The sequence below is a fragment of the Mustelus asterias genome, chromosome 11, assembly GCF_964213995.1.
Source record: "Mustelus asterias chromosome 11, sMusAst1.hap1.1, whole genome shotgun sequence".
NCBI lineage: Eukaryota > Metazoa > Chordata > Chondrichthyes > Carcharhiniformes > Triakidae > Mustelus > Mustelus asterias.
This window is the reverse complement of record NC_135811.1, coordinates 48,058,935-48,081,195: the sequence shown is the minus strand read 5'-3', so window position 1 is coordinate 48,081,195 and position 22,261 is coordinate 48,058,935. Positions and strand designations below refer to the sequence as shown.

Here is a 22,261-nt window from a genome sequence, read left to right as displayed (position 1 = left end):
CGCCAAAAAGATTGCCTGAATTTCCTTCCCACAATTGGAAGTTGAAAATCTACTCTTTCTGTACATTGAACAAGATTGTAGCTTTCAAGAAGGCTGTTCGTAAAGTTATTGTACTCAGTTAAAGGAAGAGAAAGACTTGCATTCGTATAGCACGTTTTGTGCCATCTGGATGTCCCAAAGCATTTTATAACCAATGAAATGCTTTTTGAGGTTAGTCACCACTATGCATTCATAATTTGGCTACACAGGTTGATTACCTGCCAGTAGTGTCTTTCACTACATCTGATGACAGGCAACAAGGACAAGAGAGCTGGTCAGCCATACTGCAGAAGGCAATGACAACCAATGCAGTAGATAGCGAGCATTATCATGCACCAAACCATTGGAAGTCCATGGTAAGCAGCACCCATTTTGGATGTTACCTGAAAGAGGAGTAGGAGTCTCTGTCGGAGGAAACATGCAACTAATTTACACTCAGCAAACTCACACGCACAGAAATGTGTTTCAAAAATAAACAGATTATCTGGTCATTGTGCTGTTGATTGAGGGATAAATATTGGCCAGGACACTGATTATAACTCCCTGCTCTCAAAATACTGCTACGGAATATTTCATATACATTTTGACAGTCAGATGGGAGCTAACCCCATGACAGCTAACGTCCTACCCCATGCACATTTCTGATACGTTTGCTATGTTTAAATCTGCAGCTGCATGTAATAATTTCTTTACATGTCTTGATGGATTCCATCCTGCGCTCAAATTCACCTTTAAAATGGAGCAGTCAAATGAACTCCCTTTCATTGATAAACTAGTTGAGAAACCTTCCAGAGGGATCTCTACTGCAAGCTTACCTTCACTGTTCAATACACTGATTTGGATTCACACAGTTCCATGCACTGTAAGATTGGCCTGTTAAGCAATCTTGTAAATAGAGCCTGAGCCATTTGCTCAAATAGGACAATTCTAAACCATGCTGTTTACTGGGTAATCTGATCAGATCATTTTGCGTGGTATAATCACACAAACTCATGAACAGGCCTAAGGCCATCACTTTCAGGCCTGAAAAGTGCTCAGTCCACCTCAGGTTACCCGAGAAGGGTAAATTACCTCAAAAATTAGAGCAACAATTGAACCTAGTTGTTTCATGCTGCTACTAGGCAGTAGCAACACAAGCGGTATTTGCCATCAAGCCAAAAAGACGTTCTGTCTGTCACACAAATTTAAAATGTGGCATATGAATTTCAGTGTCAGTGTGATGCTAGGTATATAGGCCAAATGTCTGAAAGACAAGCGGACCATATCAAACAGGATATCCCCTCTGTTGTTTGCAACGAGCAAAGGATAGACCTTACCCAACCGACCCATGCTTGCAAAACTCATAACACAGTGTCTAATATTAGATGCAATTTTGCATTTATGGAGTCGTAGAGTCAGACAGTGCAGAAAAGGCCCTTCGGCCCATCGAGTCTGCACCGACAATAACTACCACTAAAGGCGGGCTAATCCCATTTTCCTTGGACAACGTTTGCTAAATAATCCTCTGTGTGCTAAAAATTACGTTGACAACCAATTTAAGATTGCCAATTGGGCTCACAGCGTGGCGCTTTTGCACGTACTAGAAGCTACATGCATCAATACACAGGGCCCTGTTCTTTGCAGACAGAAAAAAACAGGTACACATATTGCACCTGTTTCAGCTAAACAAAATAAGTGATAGCCATTTGTTGGTTCATTCCACAGGGCAGTGCCTTGAACAGTCAGAGCCAAGCAGCCTGGTTTAAATTTTTAAAAATGCTTTGCAATTAAATGTCAGTTGTCATCAACTGGTGCATTTTCCTTGGCAACTCCTCTACCAATCAAAGTCCACTTGCCAGGCAGTCAGCATCCTCTTCTTACACAGTATAAAATTGTTTCCCCGACATTGGTATTCTTATGATTGTCCTGATGAGTGCAAGATGAGAAGCTTCAGCAAGATGTGTTTTTCCAATCTTAAATCACATCAGCGGTGGCCTATTTGAGAGATGCTGTACTGACACAAGAAGCCACAGAATGAGCGTAGTGAGAAAATGCTGGAAATGTTCAGCAATCCCAGAAGCATCGGCGGAGAAAGAAATAAGCTTCAGGTCTGTTCATCAGAATGAATTTAGAGGCATGGGCCTACACACTCAAACACCCAAATATGCTGTTTCTAGAGATTCCTGTTGATCAGTAAGATAATAATGCAGAATGCGCTGGATAACCCACTTAATTATTGGCTTACCTAGATTGTTGAAGCCATGAGGACTAAATAACTGATGGATTGGTTGCACCAAACTATTTGGAAACCTAAGTTTAAGTATTTTGATAAAATCATTGCTCGGGCTCAGAATTATGAAAGTAAAAATCTTACCTATTTCCAGATATTAATTGAAAAAGTATATCGAGAGCACTTAGAACTAAAATGTCATGTATTTCCATGCCGGCACATGATCAGAATGGCTAATCAATAAAGCTGATAATGACGAATGCTTGAAGTTTATTCGCATGTTGTTCTGAAATCAGAGACACTAAATTTAGCATTGTCAGATGGAAACGGGTAAAATGGGTGTAAAATGGGCTGTTAATTCTCTATCGCATGTTTTACCCCCATTGATTAAAAATTAAAATGACTGAAAATTATTCTGATTTTACCCTTTTAATTGGAGACAATTTAAGCTGATGGTTGGATAATCACGCACAGTGCTTATGTTGAGCACAAAGTTGGAAAATTACTTCTCTCGAGAACTCCAGATTGAAAGAAAGATGCATTAATTTAATAAAATCACATGGTAGGAGGGTCTGGATTAAAACACCCTAAACCTCTAAATCAAGAACTGAACAGGTGGTGTTTCAGCTATTTTTAGGCATGAGCACTAAGGGTGTCTGAGACAGCAGTGAAGTAAACTTGGAAGTTAAAGAATCACCGCAAGGCTTGCTTCAGATTCCAGTGACTTCCCGACTTGCTACTAGTCTTGTTGTTGTGTTTGGGAGGTAGTGTTTTAACATTTTGCCCACAGAAAGAGTACATAGTTGAGAAGTATAAGAGGTACACTTGCACTTTCACAGAAGGGAAACACTGGGGTAAGCACACCAGCATTGCACAGTCAGGGTTATTTAGTTGACTCCTCTGGTTCTATAATATTTGAGATCAAGCAGAATGCAGTAACTGTGACAAATTCCTGGGTTAAATGGGTCTGGATAGAAGGTTGAAATGTAATAGCAGGGATTCTGATTTTGGCAAGATGTTTGACACATGGGCTGTTGTAATGCATGGTACTGGCTGGTATTTTTTCTCCCATTAACCAAACAGGTGGTTAGAAAGATCTACACTACACTTACAAATAGGAAATGCCTAAAGTTGCTGAGTGGAAGTGAGCCCCACTAAATTACTGGCTGAGGAAGGTTCTCTTCCTCACCTTCTGCAAAAATACTCCTTTGCAGTGTGAAGTTATGTATCCTGAAGCAGGCTACAGTGATTTTGGACATCTTACCTCGGTTTTCCTGAAATGAGTTTCTTCAACAAAGCCTTGACAGTTTTATGTACCTCACTGAATCTCTCTCTGCACCTCTTGCCAATGAAAAGTATTTTTTCTAACTCTTGAAATAAAGGTGGCATCCAGGATTATGTGGATGTAAGCTCACTGTGGGTGTACCTACATCACATGGACTATGAGTACTTGGAAATGCATGGTAAAATAAGGCTGAATCAGCACAGCTTCGTCAAAGGGAGGTCATGTCTGACAAATCAGTTAGAATTATTTGAGGAGGTAATGAAGAAGTTAGGCAAAGCAGAGCCAGTGGACATGATTTATTTGGATTTCCAGAAAGCCTTTGACAAGATGCTTTCCAGGAGGCTGCTAAATAAGCTAAGCACCAATTGTGTTTGAGGCAAGGTACTGGCATGGATAGAAGATTGGCTGACTGACAGAAGGCAGAGAGTGGGGATAAGGGGGTCGTTTTCAGGATGGCAACCAGTGACTAGTATTGTTACGCAGGGGTCAGTGTTGGGACCACAACTTTTCACTCTATACATTAATGATCTGAAAGATGTAACCGAGGGCATGGTTGCTAAATTTGGGGATGATACAAAGATATGTAGAGGAACAGGTAGTGTTGAGGAGCGGGGAGGCTGCAGAATGACTTGGACAGGCTAGGAGAGTGGGCAGAGAAGTGGCAGATGGAATACAATATGGGAAAGTGTGAGGTTATGCACTTTGGTAGGAAGAATAGAGGCGTAGACTATTTTCTAAATGGGGAAAGGCTTCGGAAATCTGAAGCACAAGGGACTTGGGAGTCCTGGTTCAGGACTCTCTTAAGGTTAACATGCAGGTTCACTTGGCAGTTAGAAAGACAAATTCAATGTTAGCATTCATTTCTAGATGGCTAAAATACAAGAGTAGGAATGTACTGCTGAGGCTGTATAAGGCTCTGGTCAGATCCATTTAGAATATTGTGAACAGGTTTGGGCCCCAAACCTAAGGAAGGATGTGCTGGCCTTGGAGGGGATCCAGAGGAAGTTCACAAGAATGATCCCAGGAATGAAAGGTTTGTCATATGAAGAGCAGTTGAGGAGTCTGGGTCTATGCACGATGGAGTTTAGAACGATGAGGGGGGATCTAATTGAAACTTACAGAATACTGAGAGGTCTAGATAGAGTGGATGTGGAGAGGATGTTTCCACTAGTGTGAGAGACTAGAACTCAAGGACACAACCTCAGAGTGAAGGGACCCTCCTTTAAAACTGAAATGAGAAATTTCTTCAGCCAGAGCGTGGTGAGTCTGTGGAACGCATTGCCACAGAGGGCTGTGGAGGCCAGGCCATTGAGTGTCTTTAAGACAGAGATAGATAGGTTCCTGATCAATAAGAGGTCAAGGGTTACGGGGAGAAGGCAGGAGAATGGGGATGAGAATCATATCAGCCAAAATTGAATGGTAGAGCAGACTCGATGGGCCAATGGCCTAATCCTGCTCCTTTATCTTATGGTCTTATGACAATTCAAATAGGAGATTAACCAGTCGGCATTTAGGAATGGACAATAAGTGCTGGCTTTGCCCACATCCCATGAATGAAAAAAAGAGCGATTTTTAGTTGGCCAGGCATTAGTTTGGGAAAATACGTTGACTGTTGAGACTAAATTGCACTGAAGTTCTATCACATTTATAATATATTAAAAGTCTTATATGTAGTTCCTGTAAATGTATTACTTACCACTTATAACACTTAGTTCACTCTCACACTATGTTGCTAACAATGGCATTGTTACAACACCATAGAAGATTTTTTTTAAAAAGGAACCTGTTGACACAATTAGTCAATTTTATCCTCTGACAGCCATTATGAGTTTGTCTTATTGTGATAAAGTAATCAGTTGGACTGAGAGGACCAATTACTGAGGGCACATCATGTGCAAAGGTGCCCAAGGTTTTGCATTCATTCTTGCTGGTATTCCAGCAATTTACTGTACACTGGGTGCCTTTTAAGAGATCAGGAAACAGCTGATTTAATGATATACCTGCTGCCAAATGTGTGAATGGGAAGAGGTTGAAGCAACTGCCACTGCAGGGGGTGGGTAGATGGTAGAAAATTCAAGTAATTTATTGTCAGACTACAATCAACCAAGACTTAGTAGGTCTTTGTCAGTTCTGATGCTAAGCAGATAAATACTAATTGTAAATAGTTTACTAACTGGGACCGGCCTATTATTTTTCTTAATTATAAAGAAGGGTTTGAAAGTAAATTAAGTAAGTTAATTTTAATCATAGCTGTTGCTTTGTACATTTACTTGCTGCCTGTAAAATAAAGCGGCTTCATGTAATTCATATCTGTTTCTGTCTTATCCATGTTTCAGTCTGCCTGTTGGAAATGTGAATGTGAGGGGTATGTGTGAAAGACACAATATAAATTTCAGATCACAATATACTGTTGTCATTCCTTTGGGTTACACTATTATGTGATTAGATATCAGATAGTATAGATACATTCCCAAACTGGACTGCCAAGCACTGCAAAATCTGATCTAAACTGACCTGAAATCTGCAGTAGCCCTAATTACCAACTACTTAGAGTGAAGGTTGACTTTTGGCACCGTGGAGCCAAGCTTCACCAATCAAATCTAAAGCTTTTCAATCCAGACTTGGTAAACTATTCAGTGATTTTAGCCTAGTTGAACTAGGGGTCGGGTCAGACATTTTCTACCCACTGGACTGATACTGGGAATCCTGATTTCCATTTTTCAGTAATACTGTTGAAGAGGTAGATGGCAGCCCTGGGCTACACTAACTCAGGACTACCGTCCGAGCAAAAACTACAGATGACAGTGTATAAAGGTCGCAGTCTGGTAATGGAAACTATCATCACTGTGAGCAGTATTGGAAAAATCCCAACCTGTAACACACTCCCCACAAATGAGACCTGATCAACTTTACTGCAACCGATGACAATACGTGAGCTTCTTTGTCACCTGATGGTGGAGAAGAATTGGCGGAATTAAGATGGTTACAGGACTTAAAATTCTTAAATGCTATTGACTTTTTAACTTGTATTACGTTGATTACAAAGATTGGTCGAAACTAGTCTGAAACAGGATCTGTAACCTTGCCTTTTCCTGAACAACTCTTGATTTTCTCAGCGCAGTTTAAGGTTGAATCTTGAATTTCAACAAAGCAGCACAATGAAAGCAAAGCAGAATGTGTGGCTTTAAGACATGGACTTAAGGATGTTGTGATCACCTCAAGTGCCAAATGCTGACACCCTTGTGTTTCTTATGCTGGGTGGAATATCAATAAATTGCAAGCTATAGCATTTCTATCTAATTACCTATGACTGGTTCACAATAACAATCTATGAACCGCAGCTTTGTTACTTAAATACCTAAGCTACCTAAGTTTTATAAAGCCATGCTTCTGGCTGGTACAATTTGAAACATATCTTAATGGATTAATTAGTTGGCAATTAGTTAGAAGTTTAAATTATCTAACATTTATTAAATATATCAAGATAGAACTGGCAGAAGATTAATTTTTCATATTGCACCATCACATGACAATTTGATGTGAACTCTTTCTCACATTATTAATAACCAAACAGGGAGGATACCTCTAGTTCTAGTTTGCAAGTATTGATTTCCATATGTGATTCTCAAGCCAGCACAATCTATCCTCATTCTATTAGCTCACTGCGATCCTTCACTTAAACTCTACAGCATGAGTAAGCTTAATGGAAGCCATGCATTAAACTGTACTTAATAGTTATCATTGTTTTACAAAGAGCCACTATCATTTCGATATCCTGAAAGTCTCAAACATGGACTCTTCAGCACACTGATGCTAAATAACATGCTGACCATCTTGCAGCAGTCTGAACAAAGCTTTTGTACATTTAAATGAACATAAATCATTCAGTAAAACAGCACTCACAAATTATATGTCAAGAATCTGTCAAAATTCTGTACAACTGTTTGAAATACTACATTGGCAAATGTATAAGTTTCCTCCAATTTGATGCCAACAAATGGATGTCACTGTTTCTGGCCATTATTTATTTCCCACACAGAGCAAGCACCATCATGATGTCAGGGAAATTAGAAAACTTGTTGGAACTCATAAATCTGTTAATACAGATGCTCCACCAAATTACAGACTATTAATCGGAGAGCTGGCAGCTTCAGCATGCCACCACTGATGGGAGCCAGTAGTGTGGCTGCAGTTCCAAGGAAAGAGCACCTCAATGACAGGGCGCCATCGAAGAGAGGCAAATGTGGTTGAGGAAAGCTGAGGCCAGGCAGCCAGGCCCTAGCATTCTGTGGGTGGGGGAGTGGTTATAAAGAACCAGCAGTGTTGTTGCTGTGAGGATAGCTGTTGCCACCTGGGTGACCCGTCTGTGGGTCATGAAGTGCTCATAAAGGAGGGCTATCCCTCCTGGGAACCCACTGGGAGACGCATCCCCATGTGCCTGTAGGCCCTCCCAATGGAGACAAAATGGCCACAGAGGTGGGACGTGGCCACTTAAGTGGCTCAACTGGTAACTCAGTGGGCATCCAATCCTCCAACTTCCCCACCATAAGGCATGGTGGCAGGAAGAAGTAATGCTCCCCTCCGGAAGCCTCCTCCCCATTGCATTTTGCCAGTCCTCCCACCTCCTCGTCCATTGCCAGTGGGCCAGGAAAATTCAACCCAATGGTTCAAATCTGGGAACTATAACCAGAACTTTCTGATGGCTCTGGAAACTTAAAGCAAACTGTTTCTCTCTCCACAGATGCTGCCTGGCCTGCTGAGTGTTTGCAACATTTTCTGTTTCATATTTGGCCTTTGTTGCTTTTGATTCAAACGAGTAGGCCTCCCTTAACCCGGATGCACGTTTGAACCAATTATTTTGTCTATACGTGATCTTGTTCTACTGTTCCCCATAAATTATGAGCAAAACCCATTCAAATAAGACCGATTCAATAAGGAGGATTATAACTCTTTTTGTCCAACGGGGTCCACGTGCAATGGGAGTTAAAATTGAGCAGCTTCCCACCCTGGGACTGCCTCGTAGCAATTTTAATTCCAGGTGGTTCAGATGTCCTCGAGTCAATCACCTCATTAACATATGACATCATTCAAATAAGTCCTGCTGCAAATTTTAGCCACCTGCTGGTCAGACTTGGAAGAAATTTTATCACTACACCAGATTGTTGTGTAAAGTCCCAAACTACCAGAGAAAATACAATCAGGTCCTTTGGATATAATTTGTGAGCAGCGCTTTTCTTGCTCTTACCAGTGGAACCTGCAGACACCCAGCAAAGGGTCGAAAAGTATATGAGAAAATTTCTTTGAGACTAGAGTGGTCATAGAGATATACAGCATGAAAACAAGCCTTTTGGCCCACTCGTCCATCCCAACCAGATTTTCTAAACTGAAGTAGTCTCATTTGCCTGCATTTGGCCCATATCCTTCTAAACCTTTCCCATCCATGTACCTTGTCCAAATGCATTTTAAATGTTGCAATATTACGCGACTCTAACACCTCCTCTGGCAGCTCATTCTATATACGCACCACTCTCTGTGTGAAAAGGTTGCCCCTCAGGTCCCTTTTAAATCTTTCCCCTCTCATCTTAAACCTATGCCCTCTAGTTTGGACTCCCCTACCCTACGGGAAAGACCTCGACTATTCACCATATCTATGCCCCTCAAGATTTTATAAACCTCTATAAGGGAATAAAATTCCAGACTATCCAGCATCTCCTTATAATTCAAACCTTCTAGTCCCGGTGACATCCTTGTAAATCTCTTTTGCACCCTTTACAGTTTAATAACATCCTTCCGATAGCAAGGTGACCAGAATTGTACGCAGTACTCCAAATGTGACGTTATCAATGTTTTGTATAGTTGTAACATAACATCCCAACTCCTGAACTCAGTACTCTGACTGATGAAGGCAAGTGTGCCAAACGCTTTCTTCACCACCCTACCTACCTGTGATGCCACTTTCAAGAAACTATGTACCTGCACCCCTAGGCCTCTCTGTTCGACTCCCCACAGCGCTACCATTAACTATGTATGTCCTGCCCTGGTTTGTCTTACCAAAATGCAACACCTTGCCTTTATCTGAATTAAACTCGATCTGCCATTCTTCAGCCCATTGGCCCAGTTGATCATGATTCCGTTGCAGTCTTAAATAATCTTCTTCACTGTCCACTGCATCTCCAATTTTGGTTTCATCCGCAAACCTATTGAGTAGGGAAGGCAGGAGTGCTGTACCTGTCCAACCAAGGAAGTTTGTGCCTCAGGCACATTGTGCTGCTCCCCTACCTGCTGAATTCTGCCAAATTGTGCCCCTCCTTCCAGCCAGGGAAACGGATAAATATTTCCAAACAAATTTGCATGAGAAAGGGCAGTGGAATGGGACTAAATGAATAACTTTTTCAGAAGCTGGGTAAAATGGCTCATGATGTAGTATTCTACGATCACACAAAGCTAGTCCTAAAGAGCGATATCGCTTTTGCGCTATTTTCTAGATCTTAGAAAGTGACAAGAATTTATAAAGCCCTCTGTTTTCAAAACCCTCATTTTACTGTATTTGCTGGTGTCAAAGGTCGAAGGATGAGGAAGGTGCTACTAGAACCATCAGTATCCTACCTCTCCTGCAATTGTTTACTTCCTCCATATTTGTCATATCCTGGATAAAATTGACAAATTTCTAATGTTTCTTTCTGAGAATGGTAATAGATTAAATTACATGTTTGGTGGAAACCAATCAGAGAAATTTAGGTAAAAATGGAGGAAGGAGAATGGGGTGAGGAAAACTGCAAGCTGAAAGACAATGTTTAAAATGTTTAAAACGGGAGAGGCGATGGCCTTGTGGTATTATCACTGGACTATTAACCCAGAAACTCAGTTAAGGTTCTGGTGACCTGAGTCCAAATCCCGCCACGGCAGATGGTGGAATTTGAATTCAATTACGAAAGAAAATCTGGAATTAAGAATCTACTGATGACCATGAAATCATTGTCGATTGTCGGAAAAACCCATCTGGTTCACTAACGTCCTTTAGGGAAGGAAATCTGCCATCCTCACTTGGCCTGGCCTATATGTGACTCCAGAGCCACAGCAATGTGGTTGACTCTCAGTTATCCTCTGAAGAAGGGCAACTAGGGATGGGTACTAAATGCTGGCCAGCCAGCGACACCCATGTCCCACGGATGAATTTTCATAGAAATCATAGAAACCCTACAGTGCAGAAGGAGGCCATTCGGCCCATCGAGTCTGCACCGACCACAATCCCACCCAGGCCCTACCCCCACATATTTTACCCACTAATCCCTCTAACCTACGCATCTCAGGACTCTAAGGGGCAATTTTTAACCTGGCCAATCAACCTAACCCGCACATCTTTGGACTGTGGGAGGAAACCGGAGCACCCGGAGGAAACCCACGCAGACACGAGGAGAATGTGCAAACTCCACACAGACAGTGACCCGAGCCGGGAATCGAACCCGGGACCCTGGAGCTGTGAAGCAGCAGTGCTAACCACTGTGCTACCGTGCCGCCTGTGTTTATAAAATGTGTTTATTTGAAATTGATTTCTCCCACTGCTCATTTGAGTTGCACAGCATCAGTATTGCAATCATAAGTTTGAACAGCCATTGTTGTTATGTTGAGATTGCTAGCTTTCAGTTTTACAAGGTGTGAACTGAAAACTTAAAGTGAGCATCCCAAGGAACTGTTTCTCAGCAGCTGCTGACAGGCAGAGAGGAGTTCCACACAACATTGTCTGTCCCCCACGATGCCACAAATTAACGGTTTTAAAGCCACATAAATAAAAAACAGCTCGAGCGGTTGATAAACTTTGATAAGAATGTGATCAGAAATCATACTGGGTGTTTAATATGCTAATTGAATAGGTTGGCCTGCTGTTTAAGCAGAGGTGTGATATCACATTTGAAATAGTGAACAATGCAATTTCACACAAATAAGGAAAGTGCTTATTTGATAATCTCACACAATGTAATTCCTAGCCTATAAAAACGCCCCATTATAATACTTAGGATTAGATGGCAAATGGACAAACTTGCACCTTCATTTAAACTTCAAACATACCGGGTCAAAACAATTATATATCGTTCTTAGCCTATTATAAGTGATAACCCAAATGAAAAACATTGTTGAAATTACTTGTCTAAAAATGTTTCAACTGAAAGATGATTTCAGCCGCTATTGCAATAAGCAGTAGGTTCAAATACCTTTCTTTTTTTTCAGTTTGCAAAAGTTGTATTGTTCAACATTTTGAAGACACAAATGACTGTCCAAAATGTGGAATTCAAGTTCATGAAACTAATCCATTGGAAATGTTAAGGTACGTCTCAGATATGAAATATGTTGTGATTCTAAATAATTTTTTTTAAACTGAGAAAGCAACAACCTCAAGGTTGTAAGAGAGGGCAATGTGAAGTAGAGATGACCTGATAAATAGTTTGGTGACTCGGTGAGGAAGAAATGTCTGTGGAATGTTAGGAGTTCCATAGTTTCCATGTCCAGAGAAAGAATGTGGAATAATAGAGATTCTTCAATAAAACATGTGGTGAGCACCTAGAATCGAAAAAGATTATGTAGGCAGTATATCTGGAGGCTAGAAGAGACATAAAATTTAAGAGGTACATTGACCTTAGTATTGATAAACCAGAGGAACACAAACTGTAAGAAATTTGGTTCTGTCAATGCTGTTTTGACTCTAAAATGTAATCCATTGTACTCTCACACCTGGCGCTTCTGTGCTGGACACCACTTTGGTGATGGCATTGGAGCACAAGCAACTGGCTTCTGCAGGAAATATACAAAGCAGGCAAATTGTGACGCCAGTGAGCTGATGAAACTGATTTAATACCAATGCTGCATTTTTGGAGCTCAAGGCTCCTGCTAATGTACTCTCCTAATCGCAGGCAGCTGAATATGAACATAGCAGCAGGAAGTATCCTCTGCCATCTTCCCCCTGCCCATTTTAAAGGAACATCAGGTTATTACTGACTGTTTTCCACTGGTTCTGTTGGGATTGTTGAAATATTGGGTGGTCCTCAGAGTAGTTTAAAGTTGCTGAAGTCCACAAGGAATGTTATGGCATGTGCTGTTGAACTTTGTCCTGACTTTAAGAAATATGTACAAACCACTTGCAGACATGAGTGCACTGTGCAAGATTGGTCCTGGCCTCCCCATGCTCCTTAACATTGCACACAATCCTTCTGGCAGAGCTGCCAATTCACCAAGCATTTCATTCTGCATATCCATCAGATTTATTCTGTCGCCCATCCCATTGGGTCCTCCTCTGAGTCCTCTGCAACAGAAACTGTTTGCAACCTCATCCTCCGGGGAGCTGGCACTTCTACCCTTGTCCTTTGCCCTCCTAGTGCCTGACACTTGCAAACCCCACCTGTAAGCCATCCCGTAAATTACGTGCAGTGTCAGACTATGAGCTGGTGACTATGGTGTTTTTTCATTTCTTGTCTTCCTCCTCTTCCACCTCGTGTTTTTTCACCATTGCCTGACCAGGTAATTGAGCTTAGGTATCTGAAAGGAGAATGGCACAAAAATAATGAGGGGGGGTAGGAATGCTAAAGGTGCATTCTTACAACATCTGCAGCTTATAAATCACAAAAGATCATAGATGAGGAGGAAATGAGATGCGAGAAGGAGGATTAGATATGTGGATACTGTCATCTATCATTCCAGCCCTGCTGCTAGTCACAGCTTCAGTGATGGCCACTTCAGTGATGGTGACCAGTGTCTCCTCCATCAGTCTAAGGACATGTGAGCTTGCCTGTCTCCCACTGGTTCGGTGCTGCTGCCCCTGGGCTATGAGCCACCTTGTCCTGCAAGAGAGAGGAAAGTGTGTTTGTGAGTGTGGCATAATGCATTTCAGTGATGTGGTTGTCATGGTTGAATAGCTGGCAGTGTTTGCACATTGCAAGATAAGGAGATGTGGCATTCAGCAGTGTTAGATGTGAGGGTGAGGTGAAGCATTGAAGGTTAGAGATGAATCGTGAATGATGGAGATTGTTTTGTTGTTCAATCATCAACGCTTGAGGCTACTAGTGCAGTTGGTGAGATAGGCATTTGAAGTTACATTCACTGACTTTGACCACTCATGTTATGTAACTGAACTTCTTATAGCATTGCACCCAGATCCTTGGGGGTGGTGGTGGATGTGTGGTGGCTGGGTTGAGGGTTTGGGGAGGGAATATTGGTGGGTGTGATGTGGGGATGTGGATAGTCTCCTTGTTTTAACTTTCACAACTCTCTGGCTCCACTGCCTTAGCAAGGTTTGCCTGAATGGTGTTCTGATTGTTTGAGGATAGTTTATCACTATCCTCCTCTCTACCTCCAGGACTAAGGTCTGCCCTGCAACTATGGAAAATGCTGCAGCCTGCTCTCTGCATGTTGTGGCAGTCTTCTGTATTTCTAAGATTAGAATCAGTTGTAGAATGGCTTCCAGCATCTGCTCCAGTCACAAAGCAACCTACCCTTTAGAGGTGCAGACTGGCTTTAAGTAATTCCATTGTGCTAACCTTTCCCAATTTTGCACCTTCTGCTGAGATATGTGCTAGGGTATGAGATCATAAACACCAAGGTATATTGCGAAATTAGACTAGATCCCAGCTATTTGCTGTTCTGGCATTAATGTGAGGATATGACGTTTCACTCCAGAAGTGATTCTACTGACAAACTGGGAAGCTTTTATCAAAACAAACTTTATTTAACAACACAGTTTAACTATGACAAGTGAATTAACTTAACATTTAACTTTTGAACAGTGCTTAAACATGACAAGATACAATTCTTAACTGCTAACCTATCCCTATGAGTTCCAATTCAAGCAACATTCCTCTTACATACTTAAAACCCTTCTTCAAAATCAGTTAGCAACACACAGGCTTACGTGCTTGTAATTAGATTGCCAGTCCTAGAGTTCTCACAGCAATTCTGGAGAGAGACAGAGAGACACCGGCCTTCTGACAGCCCCAAACAGCAACCTCCAGAGAGAGAGAGAGACAGAGAGACACCTCTTTCTTCTTTAAGAACCAGGCAGTAATTGACTGTTTTAAAACACTGTCTCTCCTGTCAGTTTGTTAGCTCCACGCATTAACACATGATTCTGTCAATCAAATCTGATCAAAACCCTACTCTGAAACCCCAAGGGAAGCCTAAGTAAACACAAATGCATTAACTCTGTTTAAACAAACACACCATTAGCTAAAATCAGTCATTAGCCTACATTCTCAACACGGAGCTGCCTGTTGCCCAGACGGATCGGCACCATGTAAAACCAGGCTGAATTTTAAATGTACCCCTTGCAAGAAACATGATATAAATACGTACGTTTCTTGAAGGCACAGTGTCATCACACATGCCACCATTGAGCAGCACATATAGGGCCAGCTGCACTCTACAATCCTTAAATTAGTAGGCAGCACAAAGTTTGTATGCTCCTGCATTGCAGGCAGCTGGTTTAGTGTAAACCTGTATCACATTTCCCTGCCTATTTTTAGGCACTATCCAATTTCATGGCCACAGTTTGTAAAGAGAGGGGTTCGAAGACCAGAGCTGAGGCTTTTCCAGGCATCAAGGGATAAAGAAGTGTTTGGCATGAAAAATGAAGCCGAGTATCTTAGAGGCAGCTTTAGCAAAGAGGGAGATGTAGAAGTTCCTTCAGAGGTTTGACGGTAATTACTAATACTACACGTAGATGATAAAGTGTGGAGCATGTTCAACAAGCATTGATGAGGTTTGTGAAAGAAAGAAACCATGTCATCACAGAATTGAAATAAACAGTTTTCATTGCCCCATTGAAGAACATTGAAAAACTGAAGATGCGGTGATCCGTTTCCTGAATGTTGAGAGCACTGGGAGCAGGAAGGCTGAATGGAGCATTGGTATTATTATTAGCAAAGAATAGATAAGTTTGGATGATGAATGGAAAAGGAAATTGATATGAAGAGTGAACGGAGCCTTAAAAATTTTAACAGTGTTAACCCATTTTGGCTCATCATATCTGTGCCAGGTCTTTGTTAGAATAGAATAATGTAAAACTAATTCCACTGTTCTCCTCTTTTCTGATGGCATTTTCTTTTGCTTCAAATGCATATCTTTTGTCCCTTTAAATGATGAAGCAGCAGTTTCTACCTCACTTGTTCCTTCTTGCAAAGAATCCACACTCCAGCAATTGTTAATGTAAACAAAATTCTCACTCTCTTTGTGATAAAGCTGACTCTTCAACCCAAGCAAATAGTCTTTCCCTGTTCATCAGCTCAGAATCCTTCACCATTTTAAATCTTCTATTAAATCATCTCTACACCTCTATGCTCCAACTACAACTTGCATTTATGTAGTCCTTTAAGCTAAGACCCACGGATTTAACAGGAGTGTCCTAAAGCAAAAATTGACACCAAGCCACATCAGGAGGTATTAGGGCAGATGACCAAAGACTTTGTTAAAGAGTAGATTTTAAGGAGTATCTTAAAGGAAGAATGAGAGGTAGAGAAGCGGAGAGGTTTGGGGATGGTATTCCACAGTTTAGGGCCTTGACAGCTGAAGACATGACCACCAAGTCCCAGTGGAGTCCTGCTACATCAAATCTCACCTCATAAATCTAGATTTTAATATTTGATATTATCCAAGACAACCTGCACTGCATGTTCTGTACGGCCGAAATGTCTTCTGTCAGAGGGTACCCAAACTGCACTAACCATTAACTGTACGAGTATATAATTATTTTTTCTCTTCTACTCTATTTCTAAAGTGCCATTGGTATTTTTTTTAACTTTATGTACCCGCAGTCCAACTTTGAAGGTTTTTAACTAGTCTACTCTGATCCACAATACTCAGCAGCATCTTTGCCTATTTAACTTGTTCTCCCATTGGTCTTTTGATCTCAAAATGCTTTAACTTACACCTCTCACATGAAGTTGTATTTCTCCACTCTGCTAACTCCTCGTGAAGTTTTTCTTATGGTCCTCTGTCCAAACTCCCTATTGATTTTGATATTCTGCTCTCCATATCCATGTACGAATCCCTTGCATATGTAGAAACCCAAGTAAATCAAGCACTGAATATTAGGGCGCACCACTCCTACCTTTTCTGCAACCCAAACAATGGCAGTTAACCTTGGCGTTCTATTTCCTGTCAAACAAACAATTGTCTATCCATGCTGCAACATTTCCTGTTGCATCACTTGCTTGATTTTTGTAACGTTTCCTTTGTAAGACCCCTTACTTGAATGTCTTTTAAAATCTGCATTCCCTTTGCCTATCCAGTCAGGATTTCTTCAAAAACTTGTCACGTGCGACTTGCTTTCGCCAATTATTCCATTCATCTCTAAATACTCACTAATTTGATTGTGAATTATATGAATTCTCCCATAGCTGACAGTAGGCAAACTGCTCTGTTTATCCTGGTTCATCCCTGGTACGCTGGGGCGGTTGCTCTTCAGCACAACTCCAGAAAAAATGTAGTTAGATTCTTTGCTATTTCCTCCAATTCTGTCATCATCCCAGAACCCAAGGACTAATCCACTGGGGTTCTACTCACTCTTTAAATACTCTCTTTTAATATGCTGATAAATCCCGTGACCTTTATTTCTATGTTATCTGTTAGCCTTTTTTGCATACTCATTTTAGTCCTAATCTTTTTTACCTCCCCCTTATACTTTCTGTATCCCTCATGATTTTTTAGTTCTCTTATAGCCCTTATTTTATCATTTATCTCCCTTTTAAATTTCAGTTGATTTTAGTTGATTTGTTCACAGAACTGCACCCTTTGATGCACCCCTTTTGTCTTATTCAAATATATAATTTGTATGTTATCAATTTCATATTTCAAGATTTTCCACAGATGATCACAGAAATCCTGTCTGCTCACTGATATGAGTTAATATGAGCCAGACTCACTGCTAAGCCCTGGAAATCCCTCAATCAATCGAAAGAGTCAGATGACAAGCCTTCGATGGAAACAAAATGCAGTAATTTGAGATGAATCTAGATAGCCATGATGTAACTTTGGCAGGACACCAAATGAAATAACTTGTTCAGAAGTGAAATGCACCCAGACCTTCAGAAGCTTTAGAGGTATCCCGACAATGGCTGGTGATATATCAAGTGCTTAAGAGAAAAATTCCAGAGTGCATTACTTAGAAAAAGAGCATCAGTGGAATGACCATGCCGTGAACCATATATGTGTTAGACCAGAAAATTCAAGGTCATTCATAATTTGAATGTTAACATCAACTTTAATAGACTTAAAAATTCCAATGCAAGAGCAATAGACCTGTGGTCAGAATGGTATGGAAAATCACCTTTATTAGAGTTAGAGTGAACACTAGAAAACTTGGAGAAGAATTGAGAGCAAGAGAGAATGAAGAGATGCCATAGAGTAGGAATGTGTGGTTGACTCTTAAATGCCTTCTGAAATAGCCTAGCAAGCCACTAAGTTCATGAGCAATTAGGAAAAGCTTAGCCACCAACATCTCATGAATGAATTAAAAAATCGGAGTAAGTTTGGAAGCATGCATTTGCAAATAGGGAATGAATACCACAAGAACTGGAGGCCTTATGGGAGTTCAGCAACTAAAGCATATGATAGATTTCACAGGAATAAAACTTTGTGTCAGTCATCATGTCCAGCAAAATGAAGGTATGGTGCAAGATTCTTTATCGAGATCACTGAGATTGAAGTTGGAAGAGGTAATTGCTCAAAAAGATAAGCTTTCTGTTTAGAAGAGATAGCAGCCAGACCAACAGGTTAGAGGAGTGTACACAATGTTACATGTGATGGGTTTTTTTTGAGGGGACCAAAAGGAACAGTTCAAGGGAAGTTAGACAGCAGATGACACACTTTTTCTATTGTTAAGTCTATGAGCTCCAATAATGAATTTACAGAATTGCAAACAGTGCTGAAATTGGCTTGGATGTTTCAGATTGATCAAGATACCAGTTATGACAGTCAGACTTTGATGAGAGTTAGCAGAGATTTGTAATCGTTGAAGCAAATGTAGTATCAGATCTGATAGAATGGGGAAGATTGAGTTACGAAAACTTCCATGCCAGTTAGAATAGTGTCAATTGTTTAGCACAGTTATTCAGCATAGGTAGAGAGTCAGAGGTTGATTGATATCAGTATTTGGACCACAGAAAGAATTCTTGAGGACTTTTCCCAGTTGGCTAACTTGCGGTAAATTTTATACAATTCAATACCTCAGGAACAGAACATTTGGGAATTCAGATGTGAAGACCATGCTTGATTCACAATCTTCATGATTTTAAATCTATAATTTAATGGACTTTAGAGCTCAATGGAGACAGATATAATGAAAGAATTAGGACTTGAGATGAATGAAGGACAATGTAATGTTAGTTTAGTATTGGGTGATTAAGGTTGTTATGGAATTAATGCAATGTTAGCATGGCAACTGCTTTAGAATTAATCAGAATATGTTAATATTTCAATTTAGATGATAAATATAATAGTCAAGTTTCAATTTGAATTTAAAATAATAAGGAACCTCAATGATTAATCTGAGTTTGGTCTCTCATGCTGTTTTAAGCTGCTTATTTGCACTGGTTTTCTGGGCATAAACATAAGGGGGGGGTGATTCTCCCAAAAAAATTCTAAGTGTTGAATTTGCATAAAAACTGGAATAAATGACGCTGTTTTTTTCAGCGGGAGATTCAAAAAGAATCTCCCACACTCTGTGCACTGCAGAGTGCAACAGTGTGATTTATGCAAATAATCACTCGATCGCTGGCCAGCCCCACAACCCCGCATCGCTGCCCCTCTAATCCCCCCACCCATGATCGCTGGCTCCCCGGATGTGTCCGGGCAAGCCCCATGTCTCCACAACCCCCCCCCGCCTATCTCGAGCTCCCGATTCCCCCTCACCAGCAGCCTCGACGTCCCCACCGCTCTGCAGCCCCGACTGTTGGCCTCCCTCCCTCTGTCACCCAGCCCAAGTGCAGAGTGGCAGCAGGAACCCCCAACCCCACCGATCTCCCCCCACAGAGGCCCCGCGCCCCCTATAAGCCTCCCCATTAGGCCCTGCCCCCTTGGCACTGCCCGATGCCTGGTGGTCAGCACCAACATGCCCCTTTTTCATTGACACTTTGCTCCTTGAGCAGTGCCGGGGGCCAGGCTGGCACTGCCAAGGCTGGCAATGCCCAGGAGGCACCTTCCTTTACCTCCAGCCATCTGGGTGGCCTCGATGGCTTCCCTTCACTCCAGTGGGGTTAGGCCGCCAGCACCCTGCAAGTGGGGAGCTATCGTAAACCCCGCTGGAGTGAAACACGCCTGGCCGGGGCAGGGGGAGAGGCTAGCACGTCCGGAGACTTCAGTCCCAGACCAGCTAACTAGATGTAAAATATATATAAATGCTAAATTGAATAATTTATATAGCTCCACACCGATTTCTACATTTGGTGCCCCTACTTTACTTTATGTTGGATTTTAGGATAAAGAGTCACTTCTACTTTAATACAATTTACACTTGTTAATTCAAAATTGATTTCCTCTTAAAAAGAATTCAATCATTTTGGAGTTCAGATTAAGCATTTTAAATAAAGCGGCGCAGAAGGCTTTTTTCCACGCAATTAACAGATTGTTTGCAAGAAACAACTGAAAATTTTGACTGACTAGGTAATTTGGTACCTGGATCTGATTTCCCCCCACACTCCCACTGTTCCTCAGAATAAACAAACAACAGGATTGAAGTGAAGTGTGTAGCTGGATGTCACAGGCCAGCACGTTCTTCACATTGATTCCTGTGTATGGCTCTGTGCTAAATTACTAATTGGAAATTAGTACTCTTCATTTGTATTTTCATATTTTAGAAATGAATTGTGGCTTGGATTGTGTGGACAGACACAGCCTTTTACATGAAAGATAATACTCAGTTCAGAGAATTCAGTTATTTGTATTCTATAGTACACTGACTTGGAATGCAGCTTTCAAAGTGAGACCCGGCCAAATGACAGGGGGCAGCCCTCAGGAGTCCTTTGCCCTAAGTATGAGGCCACACCTTGGGTCTACTGAATCGCTATTAAACCCCACTTGGAGCAATTCCAACAACTTCACTGAGCACCACTATTTTTTATTTGTTAGCTAAAGAGGATATGTTTTGGTAGTCTGTTATTAAGTACAGTTAGTTAATTAGTCCTTTCGACTTAATAGGTCCACCCTCCTCAGTGATAGTGGTCTGTGAAATAGGAGAAGGTGGCTTGTCTAATTTGGAGGCTTAATTTACCATTTTCCCCAGGCTAGAAAGAGAACAGAAATGTTAATCACTATGCATCCACGCCAACTTACAAAACTCTGAAATGTTGACAGCTCTAAAAAACTGACAATCATACAATGTCCAAATTACACCCAATCACTCCCTAACATGCAAATACACCAGCTCTTAACTTCATCACTTTCAGTTTTTGGTGTCTCCATCTTCACTCTGTGGAACTTAATTCTTCCATGAAAGGAGGGATGGGATAATATTGGAATAGGTGCAGAGAATATTTACCAGAATGTTGCCTGGGCTGGAGAGTTTTAGTTATGAAGAGAGATTGGAAAGACTAGGGTTGTTTTCTTTGGAGCAGAGGAGATTGAGGGGGAACATGATTGTGATGTATAAAATTATGAGGGGCATAGATAGAGCAGACAAGAAGAAGTATTTCCCCTTGGTGGAGGAATCAATGACTAGGAGACATAGATTTAAGGTAAGGGGCAGGAGGTTTAGAGGGGATGTGAGGAAAAACTTTTTCACACAAAGGGTGGTGGGAGTCTGGAACTCACTGCTTGAAAGGATGGTGGAGACAGAGACCCTCATAACATTTAAGAAGTATTTAGATGTGCACTTGCAATGCCAAGGCATACAAGGCTATGGGCCAAGTGCTGGGAAATAGGATTAAATTAGTTCAGTGTTTTGTCTTTGAGCGGCGCAGATGTGATGGACTGAAAGGCTCTTTTCTGTGCTGTATACCTCTATGATTCTATGACTAAACTCATCTCCAGCACCCTTCATTATAAGCACCTATCAGTAGCTATACTGTAGGTCGGAAAATAAATCAGGAGATAATGACGGCATGTAAAAAAGGCAGTACATTAATCATGGGTAACTTTAATCTTCATGTAGATTGGGAAAATCAAGTTGACAGAGGTAGGCATGGGGAGGAATCCAAAGAGTGTATTGGGGACAGTTTCCTTGATCAATATGTTGTGGATCCAACCAGGGATCAGGCTATTTTCGATCTGGTAATGTGTAATGAGGCAGGTTTAATGAATAATGAAAAGATCCCCTTGGAAACAGTGACCATAACATAGTAGAATTTGGCATTCAGTTTGATAGTGAGAAACTTAAGTCAGAGACAACTTTAAAGAAAGGTAATTACAAAGGCATAAGAAAAAATACTCAGGAAACTAATGGGGCTAAAGGCCGATAAGTCCCTTCGGCCTGATGGGTTGCAACCTCGGATATTAAAGGAAGTAGCTACAGAGATAGTGGATGCACTGGTAGTAATTTTTCTAGAATTCTTAAATTATGGAAAAATCCTAGGGGATTGGAAAACTGCCAATGTAACACCCTTGTTCAAAAAGTAGGGAAACAAAAAATAGTTAACTATAGGCCAGTTAGCTTAACATCTGTCATTGGGAAAATGTTAAGAGTCCATTATAAAGGATGTAATAGCAAAGCATTTAGAGATACATAATATAATCAAGCAGATTCACCATGGATT

At 41.2% G+C, this 22,261-nt stretch overlaps 1 protein-coding gene across 1 annotated transcript in view; it reads left to right on the top strand.

Moving 5' to 3' along the window:
- Nucleotides 1–22,261, top strand: part of pcgf5b (polycomb group ring finger 5b) — a 198,220-nt gene that overhangs the window by 99,188 nt on the left and 76,771 nt on the right. The window contains exon 3 of the mRNA XM_078224407.1: nucleotides 11,760–11,856. Coding sequence (XP_078080533.1) covers nucleotides 11,760–11,856 — 97 coding nt within the window. The remainder of the gene's footprint in view (nucleotides 1–11,759; nucleotides 11,857–22,261) is intronic.